Source organism: Camelus dromedarius, chromosome 15 (assembly GCF_036321535.1).
Source record: "Camelus dromedarius isolate mCamDro1 chromosome 15, mCamDro1.pat, whole genome shotgun sequence".
Classification (NCBI taxonomy): domain Eukaryota; kingdom Metazoa; phylum Chordata; class Mammalia; order Artiodactyla; family Camelidae; genus Camelus; species Camelus dromedarius.
This window is the reverse complement of record NC_087450.1, coordinates 57,354,161-57,366,245: the sequence shown is the minus strand read 5'-3', so window position 1 is coordinate 57,366,245 and position 12,085 is coordinate 57,354,161. Positions and strand designations below refer to the sequence as shown.

Sequence of the window (12,085 nt, the reverse complement as noted above, 5' to 3'; positions counted from 1 at the left end):
TCATCAGCCTATGAAAAACATAGAGGCATCAAAGGGTTAAGTGCCTGGTACACAGTCACAGGAGCTTCGGGCCCGCAGGGTAACACTCTATCTGTGGGGGGAAGAGACAAGGAAGGACTTTCTTCAGAAATACTATTCCACCACCATGAGAATAAACTTCTCAATATATTTTCTCCCAAGACAAAGAGAGCACAGGTTGTCACTACACCAGTCTTGAGACGTGACCAGCTTGAGGGAAGTACACTGACCTAAGCTCATTTTCTTTTTCTGCAGAGTGGTATTTTACCAACCTCATATGGTCATTGTGAGGATTAAACGGAAAAACTACAAAATGTTCAGCACAGCATCTAAAGTTTACAAGACACTCAATAAATAAAAGCTGTTACTATAAATAGGAAATTCTGCAGCTAAAGAGCAGCTAACTTTTTATTATTCAATGATGCATCATGAAGTTACTATCATTTTTTTTTAAAGAAAATGACAGTATTTCAAGCCAACGTGAAAAAACAAACAAACAAACCAAAAAAAACCAAGACTTTACCTCATTTTTATCACTACCTATTCCTCCAATCTTTAAAAATCCCTTTCAAAGCAGCAAGGAAAAACCAACAAGCTCTTCAAATACACAGATGAGAAATAACCTAGCTTCCACTCTGTATAAGCTGTGTGACCCTGAACAAGCTACTCACCCTCTCTGGGCCTCAGCTGTCCTATCTGTAAGATGGAGATAATAATAGTACCAACTGTAACTTGTTCTAAGATTAAAATGAGCTAATATATATAAAATACTGAATAGTACCTGCCACATAGTAAGTGCTTTCAACAACCACTGCTCTTGTTGCTATTACTCAGCAATAATACTATGACAGAGCCATTCCTGAAGGATTTCTCTGAATAAAACTAAAGTATAGACTATTACATATGATAAAAGGAAAACCCGAAAAAACCTTAAATGTCCACTAGCAAAAATATAAAAAATTAAAAGATGGTACTTTAAGTTAATTCAAAATTTCTCCACTAAAGAAAATATCATAAAACTAAATTATGAATGAAAATTTAAAGAAGACTGCAAAAAAATAATAACAAGTTAAATTTTAGGGGTGAGTTTAAAATTTTTCACAGATACTAAAAAAAAACTTCTGTTTTAAATTTTAAGACATCACCAGGTCTTTCAGTGAATTTTTTGTATAAGAAAAAATTCAATGTTACTCTTTTACCTAAATTGCCCAGAGCTCTGCTGAAATGCACATTATCTGACAACAGCTTGGGCATCTGGCTCCATCTCCTGGCCAAAATAAACACAGCAGTTTTCTTAAAACAAAATACTCACGCAGCATCAGTTTGCAGAGGATTCAGGTACCGTCCTTGCTCCAAGTTTAACCTATAAACTTCAGAGCTGCAAAACAATTAATAAAGTTAAAAATCCATTAAATGACAATGAACTTTTCTTCAACTAAATATAATTTTTCAAAATATGTGTCTCTCAAAAAGCATCACTTCCCTTTGTAAAACTGGTAACAAGAATGCATTCTAAACCTAAAATTAAATTATCTCCTTGTTTATGAGTCTATTCATGCATAAAAGTGATTTAAACCACCCATGTGCCAAGGAAATATTATGAAGTAATTAAGTAGAATATTATTTACAAACAACACAGAAAATACAGGATCCAAAATGTATCTATAAGTGTATATAAGAAAAGACTACAAGGAAATAACAAAATATTAATAAGGGTTTCCTCTGTGTGGCATAATCATGGGTAATTCTTTTCCTCTTTATACTTTATTTTTTCCCAATTTTCTAAAATGGGTATGTATTATTTTTATAAAGAAGGCAGTATTTAAGAATAAAAAGTTTTAAAATGCACGCAATGAGGCTAAGATACTGACTTCACACCATCGTTACCCTATTAGGTTACCCACGTCTCTCCAGATTTATACCACCACGCTATTATAAATCAATGATGTAATTCCTAAATGAGCCAATCACTTTGGAACAACATCCTTTGAGCAACCAAAAGGCAGGGATAATAATGTCTGACTCTTCTCTTAATCCCTCTCCTCTATTTTAAAAACAGAAGTTGCTTGGGGAAGTTGAAAGGAAAAAACAAGGGGTGATTAGACCAATACCTTGCGCCAACAAAGTACAAGTCACAGGATGGATAATGGTAAGAGAAATCTCTCCCGAACTTTGGTATTCTGGTTTTATAGTAGAAACCTGATTGTGAATGAAATTCAATGTATCTATCATTATGTAAGAACACAATCTGAAAATGAAAAAAGAAAAGTTTGTTTGCTTAGGATTCTAGGTAAAGTGTTTATTTCATCATCATCATCATCATCATCATCATTACAACTGGCAAAGCAAGAAGAATTCTGTTCTCTCACCCTCCTTCTTTCTCTGTATAAACACACATGTGGATACATACAACTCACCGTCATGATTAAGGAATGTGTTTAACAATCAAACCTCTCCATTATTTACTTAATACCTTCCTGCATTCTAGGTAGTTCTGTTTTTTTTTTTTTTTTTTTTTTTTTGCAAGTCTTACCTTCTAACCAAAAAGACTTAGAACAAATGCCCTTCATTTGTCTGGCACAAGCACTTTATAATGCAGGGCACTGCTCAGAAACTTCAATGAGTAATTTTCTATTTACTTAAGAGCACATTTTAATAATCTCACAATTATTACACAAGGTTTGATAAACACCTTGTATAAATTTGATTTTAATGTATTACAAAGGTATCTGAAAATCTGCAAACGGTATTTAAAAGCAAAGTTATCAATATCTAGAGAAAATACATAATAAAATTACATGTCCCAAAACAGATGATAAACGGTTACAATAGGCAGAAGGATAAACTGTACTCCACAGCTTCCAGAATTGAAGACAATACATAAAGCACGTCAGCTCTGAAAATTCAGTTCTCTTTCAAGATAACGTATGACATCACTAAAAATTTTTCATTTTAAACTGGGTAAGACACTTTACAGACAATCCTGTAACTGTTGAAAACTACCACAGGAGTTGAAAGATACACTAAAGGCACCAAAACAGAAAGAAAAGAAAATGTATATATATTAGCTGTGTCTCGAACTGTTTCACAATATGCCACAACCACTTATTTGCAGGGTTAAGAAAATTAAGCATACAACACTTTATTTTTCTTTTCACATATGAATAAGAAAATGAAAGCATCCTGGCAAATAACCCTAGTTTAAATGCAATAGTGAAAATCACATATCTAGAATGTAAGATGGTCTAAAAAGATGACTGCTACCAATTCTTAAAAATATAATTAAGGCTTCATTCATACATGCTATGGAAAATTTATTTTGATATTAGACTGGCCAAAGGCTGTATCTATCACTATTATCACAAACATATGACAAACTAAAAATATATTCATAAAATAAATGATAGGTTTTATTTCACTATACAGTCATTTTTAACAATGGGATCATCATAAAAATACATATCATAAAAATAAATTCCACTCATTCATTTCTTGAGCATATGGCAGTACAAACCAATGTGATAAAGCATACCTTTGAATAGTCATCAGACAAAGTTTCAAAGGTGACAACTGTAAAATAAGAAACAGTAAGAAAAAATACAATTATCAATTCATGTTTTTAATAAAAACACAGACTTGAAGCAAAGATTCTAATTCAACACAAATACTATGTACAAATGCTGGATTTTTCTTTCTTTTTTGTCCCTACATAAAACAAGAAAAAATTGCCAAATGATATTGTCCCCAAAACACCAAACGGAAAATTGAAAGTTTTATAATTTCTTAATATAGATCAATTATTGTTTCTGAAGCAAATAACAGATAAATTTAAAAAACATAATGACTTCTAAATTCTGCTACAGTTTTTCCGAGATGTTCAAAGTAAAACAGCAGATATTAAAAACACAAAAATTATTGCTTTAAAAAAAGATAAACAGTTACTAATTCATAACATACATGTTAAACAAAAGCAGAGTGCAAACAGTTACGATTAGCGGCACATGGAGCCTGTACTGATTTTAGAAAGAGAGAAACAAGTTAGGAGGACACGTATCCCATTAACTTCTTCCCTCCATCTCAAACGTGAGGCCACCTGAAAGTACCTGAGCCTCCCCCTTTCAACCTGCTCCCTGTGCCAGGCACAATTCTAAGAATGACTCCCACTGACCTTCCCCTTTGTACGGTCCCCTTCTCTGGAGAGTGTGGGCGGACCTGGTAAATGTGATGAGACACCACTCCTGTGATTACATCACATTATACAGCAAAGGAGAGATTTATAATCACATGAGCCTTTTAAAAGCAGTTTTCTCTGGCTGGCGGGAGAAGGGAAAATCCGAGAGATTCAGAGCACAAGAAGGATCCCGTGAGCTGTTGCTGGCTTGAAGGAGGAGGGCACCAGGTGAGGAGGAAGGCAGGTAGCCTCTAAAGCTGGGTGGTCCCAGGCTGACAGTCAGCAGCAAACAGGACCCTAGTCTGACAACCACAACAAACTCTGCATTCTGCCAACAATCTGAACTTGAAAAAAGAACCTGCCCAGGGGCCCTAGAAGAGTCCCAAATGGCTGACACCTCGAGTTCAGCCCTGAGCACAGAATGCAGCAGAGCCTGGGTGGACTTCACGTACAGAGCTATGAGCTAATAAATGGATTTTTTTAACCTGAGCATTATGGTAATTTGTTACACATCAAAGAAAACTAATACACAACCTATTCACATTTTAAAAAGCAGAGAAGCAATCAAATATAAAAACTATTTTCATGAATTCGAATTTAACCTCTTACCTTCTGAATCTAAACACCTTTCAAACTTCAAGGATAGTTGATAGGTGTCATAACATCGAACCCGAGGTTTATATGTTCCTGTAAAAAAAGTTACATGATGTAAAACCTAAAGAACATACTTTCCGCTATCAACACCCTGCCGATATGCTGAGTATACTTTTTGTTTAGAGGTGAGCAGGATTCATTATACACATATGGAACAAAAAGAATTTAAAAGAAGCCCTCCCCAGAGGTTTTTCTTATGCTTTTTCTAAGCAAGTAATAGAAAATGAAACACAAATTACTAATAATCTTCACAAATAATTTAACAAAGGAGATTAAAACAATAAAACAGTTTTTGTCCATCAAATGGCAAAGATGAAAAGACGGTTAATATCCGCACTGTGGTGGAGGCGCAAAAAAAAGTTCTACTCTCATACACTGGTGATTAGTATAAATTTTTAAAAATTCTTTGGAACACAATCTGGCAATCTCTTTAAATATGTGATGTTTATACACCTTAAACCTGTATTTCAACTTATACAAATTTATTCTACAGAAACACACCCACAAGTGTACCAAAGACATGAAGAATGTTCACTGCAGTATTGTTTACAAATGGCCAAAAACTGAAAGCTAATGAAATGTCCACTAATAGGGCAATGGTTAAATGGATGATGGTAAATCATTCTATAGCTCATAAAGAGGATGACGCAGACCTATAACCACTGATACGGAAAGCTGCCAAAATGTATTACAAAGTGAAAGGGAGACTGAGTGCAGTGAGCACGGGTGAGCTCTGCAAAGTACTGCTTCTAATGTGCCCCCACGTCTGTCAGACTCAGCAGTGGCAACGCTCATACCCTGCACAGAAAAAGCGAAGGAATAAGCAGTGACTTCTTTTATTGCAGTGAAGTGCAATCTTAGGGCCTTTCACATTTTATCTTACATATTTCTATAATGTTTGTATTTTTTTTTTAAGTTTATCTTGTTTGCAATCAGGAAAGGACTGATCTTTAAAGCTAGAAAGCATACTTTTAAAAGAAAGGAATGAAGAAGTTCTATGTTTACTGCCATGGATCAAAGCCCCAAGATCTCATTTAAAAATAGTATACAGTATACATATACACATATATTCTATATACAGTAGATATAATATATAATTATATTATATACATATTATATATATAATCTATATTCTGAACATAAAACTGGAGGCTAAGAAATGTGCTAGTGTGAGTAATGAGACAACCACTGACACAGAACAAAAGAGACTGGCAAGTTGATGTATAAAAGTTCCGTCAAATAAGAAAGTGCTTAGAAAACAGATATAGATGGATAATGATAAGCCAGCAAAAAAAATGTATGTAGACAATACACAGGATATAAGTATCAAAATCACAACCAAAAAAGGTTGAGTAAATGCTGCTCTAAATTGTAATACATTAAAAGTTCCCTATATTTTGTGGCTTTCTGATGCAGATGAATACTGTTAACATAAAATATTAGTGATACAAAAAATATTAGTACACAATAGAGAAAATCATTATGATAAAAGTGACCTTTCCTGGAATTCTCATTCATTGTTGGTGGGAGTATAAAATGATCTGACCACCTTGGAAAAACATCTGGCAATTTGTTATCAAACTAAATATACACCTTCCCTATGACAGAGCAACGTCCTCAAAACACACTTGTACAAGATTGTTCATAATGCCTTACCAATAACAGCCAGAATAGGAAGACAGCCCAGATGTTCATCAAATGAACATTAAATAAACAAAGTGTGGCATATTCCTGTAAGGAAACGCTATTTGGTAATTTTAAAAAAAGAACAAACTACTAACACATATAAGGACATGAATGAACCTCAAACACGAACTCCTAAGTGAAGTAAGTCTTATACAAAAAGAATACATAGTGTGTGACTGCATTTACATAAAGTTCTAAAACCAGCTACACTTATCTGTAGTGAAAAAATAAATCGCCGCAGTGGCTGGCTATGTATGGGTGTGAGCAGGGACTGACTGTGAGGGGCATGAAGGAGATTTCTGGGTGAAAGGAATGTTTTGCATTCTGGAGGGGTTTGGGCTACACAAGTGGATGCATTTGTTCAAACTCATCAAAGGAAATACTTTAAATCAGTGCATTCCACTGTATGTAAATTTATCTTATAAAAAAAAAGAACCATAAACAAATACTAAACTCTGGTTAATGATGTTCATGCTGAGGTATTTCAGGGTGAAATACACTAATATCTGCAATGTACTCTGAAATGCATCAAAAAAACCAGAATGGATTGATGGACGGCAGAGAGATGGATAGACAGATACATGATAAAGCAAATACAGAAAACTACTGAAGAATCTAGGAGGTAAGTAAATGGTCTTTCACTCTACAATTTTTTCAATATTTCCACATGTTTAAAAAATGTTAATAATCAAACATTAGGGTAATTTTTAAAAAATGATCTTTCCCACCACAGCATTTCCTGCTATGAAATGTATGTAAATCATAATCAAAAAGATGCTTACCAGTGGCTAAAATATACTGTCCATCTTTTGACACCTTAATAGTGGTACAAACAGTAGGCATTTCAAAATCCTGAATAAGTTCAATTCTTCTACGGACATCTACAAAGAAAGAAAATAAGTAACTGGTTTAACTATCAGGTGCTTATTCTGTATCACAGGAAGACGAAGTATTCAGAGCAGTCACTACAAACAGGTCAACAATGTCCCAGTGCTTCCAAGCCTTGGGAAAGCACACAACACAGCCCCGCTCACTACACAGTGACGTTTTCTCTTAGCTCATACATTATTTTTCTAAACTATTTTACTTTTTACTTTTCAAAAAGGAAAAAGTATCATCTTTAACTGAAAAAACAAATGCCCATAGAAGTGCATCAAACATCCAGTTTTAAGCCCTGGATAAAGAGAGACCAGAATAAACATTAAACCACTATTGTTATCCAATTATGTCTAAGACAAAAATCTTTATCACTTTTTTCTCCTAAATAATAACAAGTTTTGGAGGGGAGAGGGTATAGTTCAGTGGTAGAGTGCATGCCTAACATGCACAAGGTCGTGGGTTCAACCCCCAGCACCATCATTAAAAATTAAAAAAAAAAAAAAAAGAAGTTTAAACCTTTAAAATCTTAAGTTTATATAAGCAACTGCTACCAAGCTGACTTCTGCCTCATTTTGGCAGCACTGATCTGCAGCCAAGAGGATCCAGGCTAGAAGAAGACTTGGAACAATCTGTCTGGGATCAAAACACCACAACGTACTCTCACAAAAACTGGTTCCCTGCAACAAGAAAGTGCAGGTTCTTGCTGGTTTCTATTCTAACAATGTGCCCATTGCAAGGGCTGTTTATCACTCTATGACACATTATTGCCTTGTTCATTCAATCCGTTAAGATTCAAACCAATTGAGCAGGAATGGCCTACTCAATTTGGAAGACATGACAATTTTGAGATGGGTTAGAACAGTCAGTGATTAATTTTTTCCATCAAATAATCTGAATCTGTTTTCTCACACTAGAACACTGAAGTAGAATGAGAGAATCAGTAGAAATCAAAATGAGTAAGCACTGCTAAAACAAGTGTTTTCCTTCAATTTAAAGTTTTAATTATCTAATTTTACTACTATATAAAGCAGACTTTTCCAAGATGTTTGCTTTGGGGTATTTATCTCACATCCAGACGCTTCTTTAATATCTAAGGTCTTTGATTTTTAGAAAATAATTTGGACAAAATATATGGGAAGCTAAGTCAGCTTTCATATATGACAAATTGTAATAGAGAAAGTTGAATGAAATTTGTCCAAAATGATTTAAGTTAAAAACTAATCTTACAAACCTATCTTCCTTGCTATCATAACTTAAAGAATCAAAATCTTCTACAATGATCTTCTTTTGTTCATGTTCACATGTCTTCTATGTAAAATTACTTTGTTCAGAAAGAAAATGTTCATTGTCTCTATATCTCAAAAACTGACAAGTAGATTTAACAAATGGACAAAGATTTTGATACACTAGGAAACAAAGCAAGTATGGAACCATTAAGAGAGACAGTCCTTCTAGGACCTCTTGCATTCCGGCACATCTCGCTAGGTACAGCAAGACTGCAAGTCCTGGCTACTCCCTAACCTGACCATTTCTCAGGGTAATTTATGCAGCTGGGAACCTTGACAGGTGAGCCTCCTCTAGACAAAAACCAGGCCTGCTTACTGCTTGCTTTAAAGGCAGTGACTTCCCGAGTTCAGTGGTACTCAGTTGCAACACAAGCCCACTGCATGCAGGGCATCCACCTGGGCCACACCGAGTACTGCCATGGAACTCAGGGCAAGGGGAGCTAAGAGAAGAATGCTGGGACTCATGCCATTTGCTGTGCATGTAATGCAGTCCCTGTCTCTGACCCGTGAGTCTTAAGTTTTCTGCTATTATCCATGAAACAGTAACAGGCCACTATTACCTTTATGTAAGTAGGTAAAATTAAACACTACACCCACAGGACTGTATAAACCACAACAGAACATTTCCTGAGAAGGAAAAGAGCAAAAGTTTATTTTCTACTATATTAATTCCACTGCATCTTTGTAAGCTTTCACTAAATATGGTAACAATAAATGAGTTAAAAGCAGTATAATATAGACCACAAACGTAGCTGAAATGAAAAAAATAATACTCACCAACATCTTTCTTCTGCAGGGCTCTCTTCTTCCTGTCAGAAAGCCACTTAAGGAAAATGAAGAGACTTTATTTTCAAACATATTTACTCGCACTGTTTTTCTGCTTACAAAAATAACACATGCTTATATTAAAAAAATTGAAACCTTACAGGAATATACAGCATAGAAAATGAAAATACTCTCTATATAATCCTAATCCTACTGTTAATGTATCCTGGTATACGGATTTTTTTTGGTATATATTTATATATACTAGACAATAAATTTTTAGAACTATTATGTTTTGCACGAGAGAAAACTAGTTCATCTGATCAATCTAAGGGAAAGCAGTAAGCCTCAAATATTATGGGTTATAATTAATAGATGTAACAACTGTATTTAACTGAAACTTTAAAAAGCAAAACATTAAATGGAGAAAGTTTCTTTAAAAATATATTTTTTACAAAAAATAGAACTAGATAAATAACTAACCAAATAGCTGACACTTGATAATAAAAAAAATGAAACTTTTAAAAGTCATATTCACTGATACCAGATTTTGTTCTGTAATTACCTCATTTTAGCTAGCAGGAAGTCCACTGCCTGAACAGGTGCCAATGATGAAGCACTAAACAACTATGATTACCTTAAAGCAAGGATTCTCAACCTCAATTTTGCCCCCAAAGGGCACCTGGCAATTCTTAAATACATATTTTGTTGCCACAACGGAGAGGGGTGGGTGCTCCTGGCATCTGAGCACATCATTGCTACAACCATGCCTCTTCTGTTTCTCCAGTGTGCCAAGTGCATTCCCACTGTGGGCCATTTACACTTTCTGTTCTCTCAGCACTGAAACTCTTCCTTTCCCTGTATCTTCACATGACTGGCTCCTTGTCATCATCCAAGTTTCTGCTCAAATGTCACCTCTGGTAGAGAGGCCTTCCCTGAAGGCTTCAGTCCAAACACTTTCTCTGAACACTTCATCCACAACAGCTCTCATAGACACTTGGCACTCAAAGCACTTATCGGTATCCGAAGTTCTTCTACTTGCTTATTTATTATTCTTTTCCCCAACAGGGACCCTTATCTGACATGTTCATCATCTATCCAACACAGAACCGGCTGCCTGCGTGCATTCACTTCTCAGCAAATGCGCAGCATGAAAGTACTAAAATGAGAAAGATCCTGTTGTGTGACAAACAGCTGGAGAACAAGGAGTTGCCTAAATTGAATTCTGAGAAGAACTTAATCATGGCTCCAAAGCTTTTTAGAGTCAGACACAAGGAAGAGTTACATTTATTCTGATTCCCTAGAGCAGGACTCAGACCCACACCAGCATGCAAGAAAGCGGCATGTTTTAAATCAACGATCTCTCAGGTAGTCTCAAAACGTAAATGAGCTTCCGCAAAGTTTCCTCTCAATGGCAGTGCTTCGAGAGTGGCCTGACTGACTGTCGTTAATAAGAAATAAAATCCAAGCTTCAGAGCCTATGTGTCTGACAGTGGACAAGTCACCCTTCCCCTCGCTGGATCCTTTGCATACTTTAAACATGAAAAGATTGGAAGAGAATCAGTGATTTTCCAAGCATCTTCCAATTCTGACGTCCTAAGACTCCACGAAATCAAGTTAAGTTCAGCAAGGTTCAAAAATACTGCCGTCTACACCATAAATTCAGCAGACTCAAAGTACGCATTTCTCTTCACTGCTGTATTTCCAGAAATTAGCATATAACAGGAATTCAATAAACAGCTGATAAGGGGGCATTAAAACGGGAGATAAATATCTGCCATCCAATCTGTCCACGTTTTCCTCCTCGGTGTGGCAGTAGCTGTGAACATCCATAAAGACCCAAAGGAACACCTCTTCTCTTCTAGAGAAACTTAGCCAAAAAAAGTTCAAGCAAAGTTCATAGACTCTGGTCACCCCCTCGGCCTAGCTTCTGCCGCGGTGACAGAAATGTCCTCGTCTCCCAGCACCGACCAGCTCCGCCGGGCACCGTCACTCGCCTGCGGGCCTCCCCAAGTCTGAGGCCGGCGCGGGCCCAGTTGAAACAAGCCCGGGACAGGGCCGAGGAGAGGGGCGGTTGCCCGGCGAGGAGAAGGACTCACCTCGGGAAGGGACTTGCCGCAGCTGAGACTGTAAATCTTAACCTCGTTGAGGCTGGAGACCTGCATGGCGGCGGCGCCGAAGGTCGGAGACCCCTGCTTCAGTCCAGGACCCTCTCCCCGCAGCGCACGCCAGCATCAGAAACCAAGCACTTCCATGGGCGCCGCGGCGGCGTGGGGCGCAGATTGATGACGCACTTCCGGGCGCGGGAAAAGCGCCGGTCCCGGAAGAGGGAAAGTGGCTGAGCTAGGGAAGAGCAGCGGTTGGAAGGAAAGCCTTTGAGGCTCAGGGAGGTAGAGAGGCCGGGGGGCCACCTTAATATGGAGGAGGGCCAAAAACTTCTCTCCCTCTTCTCAACAGGGAGGGTCAGGAAGCCCTTAGGTCCGGTGCCTGGGTCGTTCGGACGGAAAGGCTCCCGACCCAGGGAGGGCGGTGTTGGATGAGCTGAACCAGGTCCTTGGGAGCTCCGTCAGGGAACCTATGGAGAGAGTGTGGCATTTGAGCGAATTCAGAATGAAAGTATATTCCT

General features: G+C 37.0%; 1 protein-coding gene across 1 annotated transcript in view; it reads right to left on the bottom strand.

The window, feature by feature from the left end:
- The window catches only part of NOL10 (nucleolar protein 10), an 85,805-nt gene extending 74,079 nt beyond the window's left edge, over positions 1-11,726 (bottom strand). The window contains exons 1-7 of the mRNA XM_010982697.3: positions 11,559-11,726; positions 9,472-9,517; positions 7,312-7,410; positions 4,799-4,876; positions 3,551-3,588; positions 2,130-2,266; positions 1,331-1,396 (exon numbers count right to left, since the gene is read on the bottom strand). Coding sequence (XP_010980999.1) covers positions 1,331-1,396; positions 2,130-2,266; positions 3,551-3,588; positions 4,799-4,876; positions 7,312-7,410; positions 9,472-9,517; positions 11,559-11,624 — 530 coding nt within the window. The 5' untranslated portion in view covers positions 11,625-11,726. The remainder of the gene's footprint in view (positions 1-1,330; positions 1,397-2,129; positions 2,267-3,550; positions 3,589-4,798; positions 4,877-7,311; positions 7,411-9,471; positions 9,518-11,558) is intronic.
- Positions 11,727-12,085: the final 359 nt, after the last annotated feature.